At 35.3% G+C, this 19752-nt stretch overlaps 1 protein-coding gene across 4 annotated transcripts in view; it reads right to left on the bottom strand.

Moving 5' to 3' along the window:
* The window catches only part of CEP350 (centrosomal protein 350), a 150504-nt gene that overhangs the window by 48904 nt on the left and 81848 nt on the right, over positions 1-19752 (bottom strand). For all 4 annotated transcript variants that reach the window (XM_044387853.3, XM_026509152.4, XM_044387852.3 and 1 more), the window contains 6 exons: positions 19385-19554; positions 14810-15006; positions 14025-14209; positions 13463-13550; positions 6208-6354; positions 3767-3924 (listed from right to left, as the gene is read on the bottom strand). In XM_044387853.3, coding sequence (XP_044243788.2) covers positions 3767-3924; positions 6208-6354; positions 13463-13550; positions 14025-14209; positions 14810-15006; positions 19385-19554 — 945 coding nt within the window. The remainder of the gene's footprint in view (positions 1-3766; positions 3925-6207; positions 6355-13462; positions 13551-14024; positions 14210-14809; positions 15007-19384; positions 19555-19752) is intronic.

Raw genomic sequence — 19752 nt, forward strand, 5'->3', positions numbered from 1 at the left:
AACAAAATGCAGGTACGTTATTTCTAACCTAGGAAGTAAAGAAAATAAAACCATTATCAGGCTATCAGGGTTTATTCAGCTACCACACTTAGACTAGAACCTTGTAATAAATTATATTTCTAATTTAAGGCAGAGGTGCCTGGGTGGCTCAGTCGTTAAGTGACCGACTCTTGATCTCAGCTCAGGTCTTGAGCTCAAGGTTGCCAGTTCAAGCCCCACTTTGGGCTCCATGCTGGGCATGGAGCCTACTTAAAAAAAAAAAATACTGGCAAATTCTAATTTAAGGCAACAGTATTTAGTACATTTTTAAAGAATTCTAATGAAAATGTCTTCTTTAGTGGAATATGAAAAGTCTTCTCCTGCAAATCCTCATTTTTAAGCTCAGCAGGTTAATGAAGATTTTAATTCTGACCAGACAATACCACAAATCTTGTCAGACAGAGCTATGTCATACAACATCTGTTTAACTTTATGATTATTTAAAACCAAATAAGTTAACTTGCTCCTTTAATGGTTTCTAAGCTAATGGGAATATTTTTAAATACTTAAATTTTAAGTAAATAAAGTATTTAAATATTTAGAATGAATGTTTGAGAAGTTTTGTGACTCCATTTTTCCATGCTAACTTGGTCTGCAGTGACCAAACCAAAATATAACTTATGTTTGTGGGATTTTTTTTTTTTTTGCTTCTTATGCTCTAAAGTACTTAATAATTCAAAAGTATATTTAACACAGAACACTCATCCACTGAAAACTGACTTGATATATTCTTTTCAGTAAAAATTTCTTTCTCTTCCGAACTTCCTTAGCAATTAATTTATATACACTTCTCCACAGGATTGATACTTGCTTTTTTCCACCTAGACCATATGCTTTTTAAGGGCAAGGTTTATGTTTGATTCACCTTCATATTTCTCAGAACCAAGAACATTTACACATTTCCCAATAAATAATTGCTAAGAATAAGTATATATTTAATAAATAATATGGAAGAACGGCTGCTATTAAGTGAAAGAGAAAATGCACTGTGTCCTATTTTAACACGTGAAGATGAAGATAACCCCATCTTTTTTGTTTCACTTGCTCAGTAAAAAATTTTCCTGAAACAAACTGGCAAATTAACAGAAAAAGTCAATTGCATGGTTTTTTCTTCATGAATATATGTTTCAGGATTACAGACAATGCACTTTTATTGTAAATAATGCCCCTCACAGTAATAAACAAAACTCAGATTTCATTTATCAACAGTACCAAAAAGACTGAGGGCTATTCAGTCTGTGGCTTTTGCAAGCATATATTCATTATGACTAATCTTTTTCACAACTTTAATTTCTTTTGCTTTTCACTACACTGAGAAATAGAAATTATTTATATATGTCGGATCGATAAAAAGGTCAGGAAAAGCCACAGATTAGAAATGAAATTTTAACAAAGGCATCGCTGTCTCAGTGAAACATTAAAGAAGGAAATCTTTCATTGTAGCCAAGAATAGTCTGATAGTTTCAGAAAAATATCTGTCACAGAATCACAGTTCAGAGGGTTAACAATAAGCAATGACATATAACGAAAAAGTTCTTCTCAAAAGTTAGCTAAACTTACTGAGGGAGGACTGCTTTTTGACTGGCATTTTATATCAACAAAATAGTAATCTCTTGGAAGACTGCCTTTGCAAATCTACACAACAAATAATAGTGTCTAGTATCAAAGGCTCAAATGATTTTGTTATTAGGTGTCTACTGTAGCAAATGACTGTAAAATTAACTCACTCTATTTATTGACATTTATTTACTGACATTCCAATATTGCTCAAGGAAATCTAATTGTAAAGTTCTGGTGATCTGAGTGGTATTTAAAAAAGTTTTCACATCATTTTGTTCTAGACATTAAAAAATATCATATAACAACCTTCATTTACAGTGCATCGCTAATTTTGAAAAATACTCCAGTTTATCCTCAAATTTCAGCACCAACGTAAAACATTAAAAATAATTCCTTCGCCACTGCTGTCCCTACCCCATCACTACCCACAAACACAACTGCATTGCTTCAAACAACAAATCAAGTCACTGAATACTTCAAGACCTATTTCTTTGACAAATTGCTCAAATGCCTGTAGTAGCTGACAAAGGAAGGTAGAACAAGAATACAAAAATTCCATGTGTTTAATGTTTCAGATTCTGAGAAAATAATTAACAAAACTTGGAACAAAATCAAATGTAATCTTCAATTTGTTATTTAGAATTTTTAAAGCTTTAACCAAATTTGAAATAAGCACCACATAAACTGACTCATCTCATAAACAGATTCAGAATTACCAGTTTTTTCTACAAATGTGATTAAAATTATTAGAATATTATTCATAAAGACCAGCAATGAACCTTACTAATATAGATGAGCAAGGGATCAAAGAAGAAATTACCCCTGAAGCTGTCTTTCCTCCAATATTTACCATTCAAAGACATTTGGAGGCATATATAAAATGTCAAGTCAGTTATAAAAATTCATGAGAGAGATTATTCTGAATTCAAACATAAATGAAGAAAAACAGTATGCCTATACAGACTATGGGAAAGGAAAGATTATCAGGAAAGAAAGAAAGGAAGAAAGCATCTTTAGTCTATATTTCAATAAATTCCTATATGAAAAAGCATAACTTATTTAGTCTATCCCACGGATTCATTTAAAGGAACATTTACATGTTTACAAATACTTGGTTTTACCCCCTTATATCTATTTTAAAAATTTGTATTTATTTTTTAAAACTTGTTTTCATAACCAATTTAGGTATTTTAAAGTTATGAAATGCAATTTAACTAAGCAATGAAGTGCCAATGTATAACACTGTACCTATACTAAGTAAGGTTTGATTTACAACTGCTTGGCTGTTCAGAAACTAATTAAATCATAGGTTGATGTCACATAAATTTAAAGCATTATTAAATTTGGTAATGTGTGGTACACTGACAAAGGATATCAAGATATAACTGCAGTTCAAACTGTTAACAAAATAAAATAGCAGTCAACAAAAAATGTTAATGGGTCTTTCGTATTTAAAGAAGGTAGAGGTTATAATGTCAAGGATAGGATCCAGAAGCAGATATTTCACAAGCATATTTAATGAAATGTATACACAGAACAGTGAACTCTCACATAAATGTAACTTTATATGGTCAACGCTGACATACAACTGAGCTACATTTAAATAGAAGCAGCTTTCTTTAAAGGAGCCTCTAAAACAATAATACTTAGAAATGTTTTAGAACAATGGTAGACTGCCAAATCATTCAACATCCCAGGAAAACTTCAGTTTTCTGGTTTCAAATGAGCAATCCACACTTCCTCACAGGTTAAAATTTCTATTTGACCTAAGCGTGAGAATGGTTAGAGAGCCACAGGATGAGCTCTCAGGATATACCATTAATTGCCTTCCCAAGTTAGTAGACATATTCTCAGATTTCAGGGAAGGTGTAAATTTCACACTTACTTTTAGCTTTTAATAAAAGAAAGATGGAAACACTGTCTTGGGTATATGTATAATTACTATGGTTTTTAAAATAAGAAACCTGACTGCATTAAAAATAAGAAAATTTGTCTTATAATAAGACCTATAGTTAACTGACTTTCAGGATGATTTAAAAATTCTGCTAAAATGCTACTGAATTCATAAAGTATTACACTGTATCAATCTAATCTAATGAAGTATATTAAAAATATTTGTTGCTATCATTTTCAATGTGAACAGGAGATATTTATAAAAATAAATTACTTTTCATCCATGCGGCTTCTCATTTTTTTCAGTTTCTGCATAATGCTGCTAGTTTCACTGCTGGAGATTGAAATGGGGGAAGGACTACGGGTCTCCAAGTCAGTTGGACCAGGACTGGCTGCCTTATTATCCTTTTTATCATCATCACTAGGAGAGTCCTGCAAACAAAAGAGGGTAAAGTTTTACAATTTTACTGGAAATTAAGACCTCAAAATGACTTTAAAGATTGTTGTTTAAAAATTAAGTTTATCCTCAAAACCATATTTATAAAGTAGCTGCAGTTAAGGAATTACTTAAAAGACAAAATTATATCACACATTTATAAATGGCTAAAGTATAGATTTTGTTATGTATATCTTACATATATTTATATATAATCACAAAGTACAATTTCTTTTTTTTTTTTTAATTTATTTGAGAGAGAGAGAGAGAACAAATGCTGGGGGAGGGGCAAAGGGAGGAGGAGAAGGAGACTCCCCCTGAGCAGGGAGCCCGACTCAGGACTTGGTCCCAGGACTGTGGGATCACTACCCGAGCCGAAGGCAAACGCTTAACCAACTGAGCCACCCGAGCACCCTCTAAAGCATAATTTCTTTAAAAGACTGAAAAAAATAAAAAAATCTTCTGCTACTAGCAATCTAGTATTTGACTATCCTAATTTCTTTTAAACTGAACCACTCAAAAGCAATATAAACACAATATATACATGTATGGATATAAGAATGAAGGGAACACATAAACTTATTTTAATAATACTGAGGGATGGATCTTTTTTCTTTCCAATTCTAATGGGAAAAACCATATTTTCTCAAATTAAAAAGTTTAAAATGAAAACACTTAGAACTATTGGTTTAATTGATAAATATTATTTCTCATGAGCAAAGTTTATAATGAAAACATTTAGAACTATTGGTTTAGGGACGCCTGGGTCGCTCAGTCGTTAAGCGTCTGCCTTCGGCTCTTCCTCTCCCACTCCCCCTGCTTGTGTTCCCTCTCTCGCTGGCTGTCTCTCTCTCTGTCAAATAAATAAAATCTTAGAGAAAAAAAAAAAAGAACTATTGGTTTGATTTACTATTTCTCATGAGCAAAAAATAATTTTAAATGCTTAAGGAAGTCTTTCCCACAAACAGTCATTTATTCTCATAACTTTTCAGGAAGTAGGGACAATTGTGACCATTTTTATTTTTTGAACAATACACATAGCAGAGGCCTTCTACTTCCCTTTCTGCTTCCTAAACGATTCAGTCCTAAAGTCATTAGATGGAACAGAGCAAGGTAGGGATCCATGCAAAGGTAGAGGTGGACAAGGGGACCAAGAGTGGCGTGTCCCAACTGAAGCAAGATGAAGAGGGCATCTAATACAGGAGGGTTATTACTCAAGTGGAACAATGAGGATGTCCACAAGGGAGTGGTCCTACATGGCATGTCCCAAGCCAAATAGAGTGAAGTGGCATTCCCAGAGTACAGAAAGGGTAAGGAGAGCACAGAGAAAGGGCAAGGAGTTGGGGGAATAGCTTAACTTGGGAGTCAGAATCCAGGGATGGTGAGGATATCCACATGAGGAAAGGGGTGGCAGTGGTTATGGGAGATGGGTTACACAGAAGAATGATCAAATCATGATCTGTATTAAGGAAAATGTTAACCAGTTGTCTATCAGAGAAGAAAGTTTCAACGGAGAGAAACCTAGGGGGTTGGGGGGATGGGGTAACTGTGTGATGGGCCTTAAGGAGGGCACGTAATCTGATGAGCACTGGGTGTTACACACAACTAATAAATCATTGAACACTACAACAAAAACTAAGGATGGCTATGTTGGCTAACTGAACTTTACAAAAAAAAAAAACAAAACTAGAATGGAAATTTATGGTGCTGGACTGGAACTGGAAGGATCAGTATGAACTCATAATACCCTAAATACTGTGTATATGTACATATAGAAATAAACATACATGTAAAATGTATTTTTGATTATATATTGTCTAGATTTGTTGCTTTTAGGAGGACCAAAACCCAAATCGTAATGAACATGCTTAGCACCAGATCTTGGTTTCTGAGTAACTCTCCTTGGAGAAAAGGTTGATTCCAAGTCTGGGGCAGGAAAGTACAAGATGACCCTGAGACATCTTGTTGCAGAAAACATGGAAGTGCTCAAAGACTGATGGGGACATGTCAAAAGCACACAGAAACTTGAAAAGGCTCCTAATGGTCTGACTTGGGACAAAGCAAGCATCAAAACAAATGACAGTAACAGATTTAACACTGAATAAAATAGGAATCTGTAAGTCCACACTAATATAAATGAAAGAATAAGTTTAATGAAGAACAGAAATTCATGTAGTCTCAAAATAACTCGTGCAAAGTACTTACTATTTATAAAGGGAGGCAGGATTAGGTATTAGCAAGCAACATGAGGCAGAAAACAGTAATTTTGTGTAATTTACCAGTTTATTCTCCCCTGCCGACTTTAACTTCTCCTGTAACTTTATGGTGGTCTGTCGGATCCTCTCTATCTCCTCCTGCTGTTTCAGAATCAGTTGTCTTTCCTTCCGAGCTGCCTTATTGGCTTCTTGAAGACGTTTAATTTCTGCCTAAGGTTTAAAGAATTAGAAGAGCAACTGAGATTTGGAGGATACAAGTCCAAAGTAGTATTTATTTAAGGAAAGCCCCATCATCACATATATCAAAAACAAAAACATATAGTATTCAAGATTAATAATATTGAAAAATTTTGAAGTAGTGAAGCAGGAAAAAAGAGTCTCACAACCCCATCATGCTAAAATAATTTAACATGATCCCTTAATTTAAATAATTGTAATTACAACAGACTGATAATTTTCTATCCTTTTAAACTTAAGATACCCTTCACATTTTTCCATAGTGCTACTTGGTCTTTACACTACTTTTTTAATAGCTGCATAAAAACTGAAGTAGTTAATGTAACAATTATGCTGCTAAAATCTTAGGCCCTTTATAATTTTTCACCATTCTAAATAATGCTTTAATGCCTATAACTGTTTCATACTATGGATTTGTTCTTTACAAGAGATTCCAAAACATAGAACAAATTAAAGATGAAAAATCCTATTATGGCCCGTAAAATCATTTAAAGATTGCTTTCAAAAGAGAATGGTCTCGGGGCGCCTGGGTGGCTCAGTCTTAAAGTGTCTGCCTTCGGCTCAGGGCGTGATCCCGGGGTCCTGGGATCAAGCCCCGCATGGGGCTCCCTGCTCGACTGGGAGCCTGCTTCTTCCTCTCCCACTCCCGCTGCTTGTGTTCCCTCTCTTGCTGCCTGTCTCTCTCTGTGTCAAATAAATAAATAAAATCTTAAAAAAAAAAAAAAAGAATGGTTTCCACTAGAAATATTTAAGACTATACTGCACCAAACTCTCTCCACACAGCGCATTGCTAAGTTTTCTGTTACTAATTAAGTGGGCAAAAGATGATACACTTTACTGTTAATAATTGTTACAATTAAAGAGACTGTCCCTTTTTTTCCCATAAATTTGTTTTAGTCTGTGTTCCTGTCAATAATGTAAGCCTAGTAAAGACAGTAATAATTAGCGACTTATAATTTCTTTAGTCATGTTTGACTTTTGTAAACTATCTGAACATGCAGAGAAGTGCACAAAAATATCAAATTTCTAAAATCTCATACTAACAACTGTTAATATTCTGTCATATTTTATCTTAGTCTTTATTTTGTGAGGAAATAAAACATTACAGATAAAACCAGTATGCAATCCCATATCCTTAGAGGTAATCACTACCATGGTATATATCCTTCCAGCACATTTCTTTTAAAATTCTTCTACAGATTTTTGTACTTACCTACAAAAAACATACACTGTTTGGTTTGTATGTTTAAAGTGTTTTATAAATAATATCACACGCATATATTTTCACCCTTGCCTTATTTACTGGACATTGCTTTTGATACCTCTCTGTGTTGACTTACACCTAAATGATACGTAACACTGGAGGCATATAATATTTCATGTATCCATTACATGCCCTATTGCAAACAATGCTACAATGAACAACCTTATAGTTTTTGTCTTTGGCACAAGTATGAGTATCTTTAGAGCAGTAGTTCCTGAAGTGTGGTCCACGGACCCTAGAGGATTCCCAAGGTCCTTTCAGGGGACTCTCAGAGTCAAACCATCTTCATAATACTAAGACACTATTTGCCTTTGTTCACTCTTCCTCTCTCATGAGTATACAATGGCACTGTATGCATTTTAAAGAAAATAACTGTTATCTTCCAAAACAAAAAAAAATTAGTATTTAGATTTTTGCAGATCTCTTTATTGTCTGGCTTGATTTTTTTAAACATTATGCATTGGTCACTTGGAAAATGTTGGTTCACTGAGTTATGCAGATCTTCCAAATGTTGACACGTTTCATTATACAGCATAAAAAAAATCACATTCTTCCACATCACCACAGATCTCAAAAGAAAGGTTCTTTAGTATTAGGTGGTGGACAGAAATTTTCCAAAATTCTGACTTGAAAGTCTGAATTTTGTCATCGGCAACAAATACTGTTTCAGCTATTTTTTAAAGTAACAGGCACACTTTGTTCATTTTTGAGAAAATGACTGTCAAATATCCAAATCTGAATAAACAGTTTGTCTCTGAATAATTCTTTCAAGGAAAAATGGTACTCCATGAAAGAAAATGGCTAGTTCGGCTTGCAACTCAAACAACTGCACAAATACCTTTCCTTGAGTTAATTACTGTCTTCTGGTAGCTGGCAAAAGTGCTTACTTGTGGGCTTCCTATTCTTGTCACACAGAGTACGACGATGAAAGTACTCAAAGGTCAACACTCAGCAAAATTAATTATTTTTACTACTTAATCAAGACATTCTTCAGTGAAACTAGCATTTTTTGTTTGTGCAGCTGCATGTGGTATTGAAAAATATGATGATTACTATACAGTTTGGGGCTGTTGCCCTGATTTGTGCTAAGGCACTGGCAGTTTTACCCACCATTGTTTTAGTACAACTTAGTACAAATGTCAAACCATGAAAAGGGCAAATTCGTATCCCACTATTAGGAAAACAGTTTTGACCTCCGTGACCCATGATAGGGTATCAGGGACCCCAGAGTTCCACAGAGCACTTTTTGAAAAACTGCTATTAGCTTAGGCCTGAGTTTCTAAACCAATTAATGTATAAATTCACCCAAACCAAGCCTAGAAAAGAAACTGCTTCCAGGGGATTCTTCAGGGAAGAGGTTTGATTTTCTTTTCAGAATAAGCAATAATGTTGTAAAAACTGTTTACTTTAAAATGGCTAATGGTGTAAGTGGATTATACTTTAAGATGGTTATTTTATGTTATGTGAAGTTTATCTCAAAAAACAAAAAAAGAATAAGACATAGGAAAATACGTTCTCTCTTGTTTTGGATACAGCTGTGCAAAGACATGTGGCCAAAGTGGTTATACAATCTCCCTATGAGTCAAAATAAGTCTTATGATACAACTGTAGTAAATATCTTAGTACATATATCCTTCCGTGCTGGTGCTTTTATTTCTGTAGGGCAACTTTCCAGGGGTAGACAGTTAGATCAGAGTATTTTTTGCACACTTAAAAAATATTCTGAAGTACTACGGAGGGGTGCCTAGGTGGCTCAGTCGGTTGGGCGGCCAACTCTTGATTTTGGCTCAGGTCATGATCTCAGGGTCCTGGGATAGAGCCCCACATCAGACTCTGCCCAGCAGGGAGTCTCCTTGAGGATTCTCTCTCTCTTTCTTCACCCCCCCATTCACATGTTCTCTCTTCCTCTCTCACTCTAAAGAAATAAATCTTTAAAAAACTTACAAGAATGGTATCATACTGTACATACTCTTTTGCATCTTGCTTTTCTACAAAAACCAGCATTATGATTTTTGGTAAAGAGCTACTGCTGTAACTATTCAATATGGTAGCCACAGCTCCATGTAGTTATTTAAATTAAAAGTAAATAAAGTTAAAATTTCAGTTTCTCAGTTGCACTAGCCATATTTTAAATATTAAAAACTATACGCGACTAGTAGCTACTATATTGGACAGCACAAATATAAAACGTTAATAATAATTTCAGAAATCTCTATTGAAGAGTGCTGATATGTAATGCATTCATTTCCTGCAATACTGTACTTTCTTGGAGGAATATGCTTTGCTTCATCTATTCTCTTAATGACAGAATTAAGCTGTTTCCATTTCCCCTGTACATGTGTGAAAACTTCTCCATTATGTATACGAAGACACAGAACTGAGTCACAGATTCTATGTGCTGTCAATATAACCAGATATAGTCAAAGTGCTCCAAAGTGGTTACATCAGTCACCATTCCCACAGGTACACAGACCTCAGGTGATAAAACTGGAGACTTAAGAGGCTTCCAACTCAGTCACCCCCTCAAACCATTTGCCTATTCTTAAGCAGCACAGACAGAAGGCTAAGGAGCTACATACCAGAAACCTCTCAGCAGCAAAGTAGAAATCCCCACAATCTTTTGCGCTGGTTTACCTGGCTTTCAACTGAAATCCCCGGAAGGTTACAACCTAGGGTCAATGCAACGCAGAAGCAGACTGAGGCCTACCGACTCTGCAACCCAACACTAACCCAGCTTAGTCCCTGAATGGATTTAAGTGAATTGCTGAGCTCTGCTGAGCACAGCAGAGGAAAAAATAAGTCTCTCTGGGGGGAGATAACATCATCTGGAGCCTTTGCAGTTATTTATACAGTATTCAGCATCTAATAAAAAATTACTCTAAGAGATTCTTAATAATAGAGGGCAAACTGAGGGCTGATAGAGGGAGGTGGGTGGGGGTGGGCTAGATGGGTGACAGGTATGAAGGAGGGCACTTGTGTCGAGCACTGGGTGTTATATGTAAGTGCTGAATTACTGTACTCCTGAAACCAATATTGTACTGTATGTTACTAATTAGAATTTAAATGTAAAAAAATGAAGAAAAAAACAAGACATGCAAAGAAAAAGAATCATTTGATAATAGAAAATATAAAGAGAGAATAGTAGCAGACATACAGATATCCAAATATCTAGTTAGCAGACAAGAAAGCTAAAATGACTATGAAAAATGTGTTAAAAAAATACGGGAAAAATTGATGAAAAGGTAAACAAAGAATTAAAATCTATAAAAAAGATGGAGTGCCTAGGTGGCTCAGTCAGTTAACTATCTGACTCTTGGTTTCAGCTCAGGTCATGATCTCAGGTCCTAAGACTGAGCTCCGTGTTGGGCTCCATGCTCAGTGCAGCCTGCTTGAGATTCTCTCTCTCTCCCTCTCCTTCTGCCCTTCCCCTCACTCTCTCTCTAAAAATTAAAAACTTTAAAAAAAATCTATAAAAAAGAAGAAAATAGATATTATAGAACAAAAAAATTACATTAAGAACTCATTGGATGACTAACAAGACACATGACAGCGCAGAACATACAACTAATGAATTTGAAGACAGATCAATAGAAATTTTCCAAATTGAAGCATAGTGGGGTTTTTTTGTTACTGTTTCTAAAAGAGTGATATAAAACCAAAACAGAGCAGAAGAGAGATGTGGTAAATGGTCAGAGGGTCTAACATATTTCTACTTGGAGTCTCTGAAGAAAAGCAGAGAGACAGTGGGGTAGAAGGAACATATGAAGAGATAATTTTCAAAAACTGAAATACAACAAACAACAAATTCAAGAAGCTCAGCAAATCTTAGCAGTATGAAGAGAAATCACACCTAAGCACATCTGAAAAAAATCTGACAAATTTTTAAAAATCTTAAAAGCACCCTTCAAAAAAACATGAAGACAACTGACCTCTCCATAAAAACAACAGAAACTAGTACACAATGGAAAGTATTTTTAAAAATGCTGAAAGAAAAATAATTCTATGCCTAGTAAAAATATCTTTCAAAAATGAAGGTGAAACAAATAAATTTTCAAAATAACAAAAACTGAATGTGCTATCAGCAGTCATGCAGTAAAATATTAGATTCATCAAAATCCAAAGGTTTGTGCTTCAAAGCACACTATTAAGAAAGTGAAAACATGGGGCACCTGGGTGGCTCAGTTGGTTAAGCGTGGGACTCTTGATTTTGGCTCAGGTCATGATATCAGGGTCATGAGATCAAGCCCCATATTAGGGCTCTATGATGGGTGTGGAGCCTGTTTAAGATTCTGTATCCCCCCGCCCCCACTGGCCCCTCTGCTCGCTCTCTCTTTAAATAAATAAATAAATAAATAAATAAATGAAAACACAATCACACAGAATTAGAGAAAATATTGATAAATCTAGCTTTTATTCTAGTTTATAAACAGAAAGCTATTGTAGTGTAGAAAGTTATTTACTTATTTTAACAGAACATTTTAAGTTATTTTGAAACCAATTTTTCTGAATTAAAAAGATGTAACGTGTTTAAAAAATTACAAATTTTTATTTTATTTATTTTTTTAAAGATTTATTTATTTGAGAGAGTGACAGAGGAGGTGGAGGGGCAGAGGGCGAGGGAGAGAATCGCAAGCAGATTCCTCACTGTGCATGAAGCCCAACGCGGGGCTTGATCTCACATCCCTGAGATCATGACCTGATCCGAAATCAAGAGTAAGATGTTTAACCAACTAAGCCACCCAGGTGCCTCCAAAATTCCAAAATTTTTTAAAGTTCATACAATCAGTGATGTTTCCTTGGGGTGAACTTAAAACAAACAAACAAAAAAACCCAAAAACTAGTTGAGCAATAATCGAATCTATAACTTAAATGATTATGTTCACATGGATCATCCAACACAGGAGCCGGTACCTTGCAACAGGTCAATAAGGGAAAAGAAAACTGGAATTCACTGAATACTTACCAGGCACTGTGAAACACATTTTACACATGTTACCTCATTTTAATCCTCACAACCACCATATGAAGTAATATCTTACTCCTACAGATGAGGAAACTAAGTCTCAGAGAGTTACTTAAACGTGACCGTTATTACACAGCTGCAAGTGACAAAGCCGGAATTCAGATAACAGCTAACATTCATTGAGCATTTACCACCGTGCCAAGATCTACTGTAAATTTATTATATGTATCAACTCATTTATTCCTCCCAACAACCCTACAAAGTATGTTATCTTTATTATGCTAGGTTTAGAGATAAGGAAACTGAGGCACAGAGAAGTCAGGTAATATGTCCCAGGTTATGAAACTAATAATAGGTAGATCTGGAATTTTAACCCAGGCAATTTGACTCTGGAGCTTGAATTCGTAACCACTATACCATGTTACCTCTCTAGGATTCCAATTCAAGGCATTTCTGAGTTCATAAGCCAAAATATTAGTTGATTTATAACAACTATGCCCTGAAAGTCTATTCAGGAAAATGGTGACTAAAAAATTAATCCAAATAGACTCTTTTACAAATACCTTAATTTTTTAAATATGCATTTTAAATACTATTTTATTTATTAACAAAGACAGGCAGGTTTGACTCTATATTGTAATAAGTTGGCAGTGACATAAAATTAGAAATACAGCAGACTACCAAGCAATTTCTGTAATTATAACAGAATAGCCAAAGACAGTGATAAATACCAACTAAATCTCATTTAAGGTGAAAACACAAAAAAAGAAAGAGAGATCAGGCAAAATAATACATTCCACTGTCTAACTTGCCTTAGGAGAAATTCTCTTAAAGAGTGTTTTTTTCTAACATACCTTCTCTTGCTGCAACCTTAAAAGCAAACCACGTTGTTTCTTCCGAAGTGGGGGCATTTTATCATCTTCTCCTTTGTCTCGTAGATGTCTGCAAATATTTCACATTGAGATAAAGAGTAGATTAAATTTCTATTATAATGTCAAGAATTCTCAACCACTAAAAAGTCTCTAAAACAATTTAACATTTTCAAACGTGGAAAACATGCAGCAAAGCCTACCCCACCAAATATTTTATTGCACATACAATATATGCAAACCCTAGACTGTGTCCTTTAAAGATAAAATTGCTTTGAGAAATTTACAACACAGTCACGGAATTAAGTATTAAATAACAATATGAGAGTCAGTTAGATGATAAAAGAGAAATGCAAAGAAAATGTTATAAGTAGGAGGTCTTGACAGCAACAGGATTCAAAGACGACTGCCATATTTCTAGGTTGAGAAACTGGGTTGGTCAAATCAAATTAAATGAGGAAACAAAAACATCTTTAAAGACAAAGCATTTCCTTTCAATAAAAGAAGAAACTGGAAAGCCAAAACTATGTTCACTGAAAAAACTTACTTTTTTTGATGCTCTAGCCAGGCTAATTCAGCCTTAGTTTTCTCCTTCAAGGCCTTCTCGCGGAGACGCAAGAGTGAAGACTGGTGAGCCGCCCTCATTTCCTCTTCTTTCATATACTGTCGAACCATCTCCATAGTAAATTTAGAAAAACTATCTTGTCCTCCTGAGAATGGCATGCTCAGCTCCTAAAGTGGAGATTTTATTTCAAGTTTATCATTATCTAAGGCTTTGGAACTCAAGTAACATTTTGTTAAGAGAGGCATGCACTTACAAAAATAAGCTATGTATATAAAAAGGCTGCTGACCATGTCAGAGAACACTCTTTAAAAAAGGCACATGAGAGGGAGTAACATTCATCAGCTAATTTACTCATCCAATGAAATCTGAACAAACAACTACATAAGCCAGGTACTGTCCCAGGGGTATAAAGCTCGGTAAGAATTGTTCCTGTTGTCCAAAAGGCTAACAATTTAGCAAGATGCTATAAACTTTTACAATGGAATAAAGTGTTATAAGAGTGAAACAAATGAAACACTAGAGACATTAACACTGGCTCCAATCCTCAAAGGCCTTCTGAATTACTCCAAGGAGTAAGTCTGTGTTCTACTTTGTAAGAAAAATGAAGCCAGATTCTATAGCAAAAATATAATATAAAATTGCTATCTTAGGAAAATCATTCTGGTAGATGACACCTGAGTTCAAGTAGAAAACGTGTGGTAACATCTTTGAGAGAACACATCCACAACTATTTACAAAGGAATCTCCACAGGTAAACTGAAGCACACCTTGGCAGAAGACAGTGTCGTCTTTTCTGGAGAGGTTTCATCATCAGAGTCATCGTGATGGCCTCTCTTCTTTTCCATGTTAAATCTGCGATGACTCTCAGAAGGTAGTAAAGATCGAAATGATTTTTCTTCTATTTCATCTTCTGTCATAGATTCATCAAATTTCAGGGAATATTCTGTTGCAATAGAAGTGGAATCTAAAAGAATTTGGAACAAGTAGATTTTATCATTAGAACAGTTTTCAGTAAGTATTCAATTAGTAGCCCTTGCTGCCTCTTTACAGGACAACCTAACATAAATTCATAGAACTGATCACTAATAATTAATAGGCATGGAATATAAAAATTCACTGAACTATCTAAAAATACTAGTACAAGAAATATGGTAAAAGTGTAATGTACTTTATATATAAAGAGCTCTTACAAACCAATTAGTAGAAAATTACTAATAATCCTACAGAAAAATCAGAAACAGTCATGATCAAATGCTTCACAAAGAAAACATAAATGGCCAAAATAAAGTAAAAAAAAAAAGTTTAACATTATCAGAAAGAAATACAAATCAAAAATTTTTTAGAACTCATTAATACCATGGTAATTTAAAACACAAGGGCTCTTTTAGGTTGGTTCTTGTGTGCCTTTGACATGCACTCCTCACCTCCGATCCTTTTATTTAGACAGCCTTACTTTCTAGTACTGCAAGATGATCCAGGTTCATTTTGTATTCCCCCTGCCCAGTCCTAGAATCAGTCATTTCTCCAGAGAGCTCTAATTTCTTTCATTGGAGAATATTTAGAAACCACAATTATGGGCACTGGTTATTAGTAAAATTCACTTAAAATTCATCCATTATGTTGCATGAATCATCCTTTTAGCTGCTGAACAGTATTCCACTGTACAGATTTACCAGTTTGCTTATTATCCATTCTCTTCATAAGACATTTGGTGGCTTCCAGTTGTTAGCAATTATGAAAAATGGTGCTATGAACATTAGTGTATAGGCTTTTGTGAGGACCTAAGTTTTCAATTCATTTGCCTAGGCATGTGATTGCTGCATCATTGTAAGATACTGTGAAAATGAAGAAAGTAGCTGCCATTTTGCATTCTCATCAGCAATGAATTCAAGTTCCTGCTGCTTTGCATCCTTGCCGCCACCACTTTGTTGTCGGCTTTTTGGATTTCAGCCATTCTAACAGGCATGTTGTAGTATCTCCTTGTGATTTTAATTTTCATTTCCCTAACAACACGTGATATTGAACACCCTTCCTAAGTCTACTTGCCATTTGTATAGTTTCTTCAATGAAGTGTCTGTTCAGATCTTATGCACATTTTTTAATAGGGTTGTTGATTTTCTTGTTGTTGAGTCTTAAGAGTCCTTTATATAATTCCGTATGTAAGTCCTTTATCCAATATGTGATTTCCAAATTTTCTAACAATCTGTGGCTTCTCTTTTCAATTCTCTTAAAGGTGTTTTTCACAGAGCAGTTTTTTAATTTTAATAAAGCATAACATCAATTTTTTCTTTCATAGATTGTACTTCTGGTGCTATATCTAAGAAGTCACCGCTAAACAAAAAGCGACCTGGATTTTCTCTTTTCTTCTACATACAGGTTTTTAAAATGGTGTAGTTTCTTTGGATCTTAGTCGTCCTGTGAATTTTAGTTGCCTTAGTCTTTCCAGACTCCTAACTCCACTTCTTCCACTCGGGAAGACCGCTGGGCTTCATGCCACGTGTCTGGAGACTCCCTTCGGGCAGTAAGCAGGGGCAGTCAGAGTGCTCACCTCATCTGCTTTTCATCTCTCATGAATCAACAGCCTTCACTGCCTGATGTTCAATGTCTTAAAAATAGTTATTTCATATATTTTGTCTGATATTTGTTTTAGGAGGGAGGGTAAATCTGGTCCTGTTCCTATATTGTGGCCAAAAGTAGAAGTCCAAATAACTTAATTTTATATTGTTTAAAGAAGTTAAGTATCTCAGAAAGTCATGGTTTGTGACATTTCAGATTAGTCACTTGACAATGATAAATTTGCAGTTATTGGAGCCAGGCGTCATGGCAAACACTTGAAAACAACATTAAACAAGTCATGGATGGTTACTATCTACTCCTTCTGAGACTCAAGAACACTTTCAAAAATAAATTTATCTTCATTGCTTTAACTACAAGCAGTATTATTATTATAAAATTTTTCAGGGATTAAATTTATCCTGTAGGAGAAAATTAACAGATCATTTCTTTATTGTTTCCCTATATCCTTTATTTCTCTCATTATGTGGAAGTTGTCATTATGAAGTCTGATCCTAGAATGTGAATTTTGTTAGTTTTTAATCCAGCAATCCATAACATTTTTGAAAACATAGTGAAAAACATACATCGATCAGTATAAAAATATGAGCGTGCCTCTTGATATTTAATACCACTGTATTAGTCTGCTTGGGCTACCATAATAGAACACCACAAGCTGCTGACTTAACAGAAATTTATTTCCTCATAGTTCTGGAGGGTTGAATCCAAGATCAAGGTGCTCACTCACAAGGTGCTCAAGGGTTGGTTTCTGGTGAGACTGCTCTCCTTGGCTTGTAGGCTGGTGCGTTCTGTGTCCTCACCAGACCTTTTCTCTGTGCATGTGCACTGCTGGGGTCTTTTCCTCTTCATACAAGGACACAGGTCCTAGGTATTAGAGGCTCACCCTTCTGACCTCATTTAACCTTAGTTACCTCCTTAAAGGCCATATCTCCAAATACAGTCACACTGGAAGTTAGAACTTCACTGTATGAATTTTGAGGGTATACAAATCAATCCATAACATTCCACCCTCTCGTTCCCCAAAATTAATTCCTTCTTGCCCACAAAATACATTCACCTCATCCTAAGAGTCCCAAAAGTCTTAATCCATTCCAGCACCAACTAGAAGTCTAAAGTCTCATCTAAATATCATCTAAATCAGGTATCAGTGAGACTCAAGGTGTGATTCATCCTGAGGCGAAATTCCTTTTTAGTTGCAAACCTGTGAAACAAGACCAGATACGTGCTTCCAAAATACAATGGTGGGACAGGCATAAAATAGGCAATCGCATTCCAAAAGACAGACATCAGAAAGAAGGGGTGACGGGTCTCAAGCTAGTCCAAGACCTGGCAGGGCAAATTCCATTAGCTCTGAATGCTGATGGATGCTCTTTGGCAGGATGCTCTGCGCTCAGGCCCACTGGGGTGGCCTTGCTTATCAGCCCTGTATGGCAGCAGCATCCTCTCAGCCACTGGCAGTGCTTTGCTCCTGAGGCCATGAGCGAGGGCAACCTGGACAACTGAAAACAAGGAGGTGGCCCCATGTTCTAAAATCAATGAGGGGACAGCCTTGCCATCTGGGTCTGTATGCCTGGGCCTGTGGTGGCAGTGGCTGCCCTGCTGATCTCTGAATCACCCTCAGGGTCATTCTTCCCTTTTTTTGAAGGATAAGGCATGAGTTCACAGCCTAGCTCTACCGTCTCATCTGGTGGAATCCCAGAAGTCTGAAAGCCTTCCTGTATTTCATCCCATCTCTGTGTTCTTTCATCCAAACTTGGATAACCTTTTTATGGAGTGATTGTCCAGTCACATCCTTGGTGTGCTGTCCAGAACATGCTTTTTCATTTTTCACAACAGGGAGAGCCTGAGAATTTTCCAAATCTTCAAGTTCTGGTTCCTTTTGTTTAACAATTCCTTCAATTTCCAAAGCCACTTCCACATATTTGGTATTTGTTATAGCAACATTCCACTTCTGCATAACAAGATCTATATTCATTAGCTAGATTGTATTAATTAATTATTTCTGGGTAACAAGATCTGTATTAATTGTTAATTGTTAATTAACTATAGACTGCCATACCCATAAATTACATTCATTATAAAATTTACCAAAAAAATTTAAAGGATAAGAAAAATCATTATTTAAACGTCTTCTTGCACTCTAAAGACTGTCTTGCCCATCCTGCTCTGAAGACTGTAGTTATAGGCCACCAATCAGATACACTGCTTAAGAGCTAGTCATTTAAAAAAAATTCTTAAAGGTGTCATTTGCTCCCAAATTCTGTTTTCTTCATTATATTATCTACTACTCATGATCTGATAGGGAAACACCTTTTGTTTATGATCTGAGAAGAGGTAACTAATGAGTTTTAATTTAGTTACTGTATCGAACGTTATCATTATTTATAAGAAATTGTATCCTTATATTGTTTAAAATTTAAAGTTCTAATGTATTCTTTTTTATGATTATGTTATATATCAATGATAGAATATAAAAATAATTTTTTAAAATATCTATTTTCCATTCACATGCATGCTCTCCTAGGTTTAGTTTTTCCTCCCCTTAGGATCTTGACACACAATGTTTAAAATATTGGCAAGAGTTATTGGGATACTGTATAGCTTTGAAATAGTTTCACCTGGATATACTTAATATCAGATTCAAACACACACACACACACACACTACCATGTTCTAATTATTTTAAGTACCTCAGTCACAAATATCTCAAAGGGTTCTGGAAGCCTCCCTAGACAAAATAACTATACATACACATGCAAGAACATTACCTTTCTCATCAGGAAGAGATGGTACACTGTCACTTCGTAGAGAATCATCTACAGCAGTCTGAACCTGTTCATCAATAGAACTCTCCATCTTTTCACCATGAAGTTTCCTCTCATTTTCCTTAGAAGATGGAACTGAAGGGCTTTCTTGACGGCTGCTACCACTACTACTTCTGTTTATAGATATTATGGAAACAAACCAAAAAAAAAAAAAAAGGTGATAAAATAAGGTTCATAAATTCAAAGTAAATTTATTTGGCAAGGGGAATGTGCCTCACAATCAAGATATGAAAGATGAAACAAGTAACATAAAACATAAAATGCTAAGTAGACAGAAATCTGAGAAGAAACTGTTGTAGAAAAGAGGAAGG

This window comes from Ursus arctos, unplaced genomic scaffold (assembly GCF_023065955.2).
Source record: "Ursus arctos isolate Adak ecotype North America unplaced genomic scaffold, UrsArc2.0 scaffold_2, whole genome shotgun sequence".
Lineage (NCBI taxonomy): Eukaryota > Metazoa > Chordata > Mammalia > Carnivora > Ursidae > Ursus > Ursus arctos.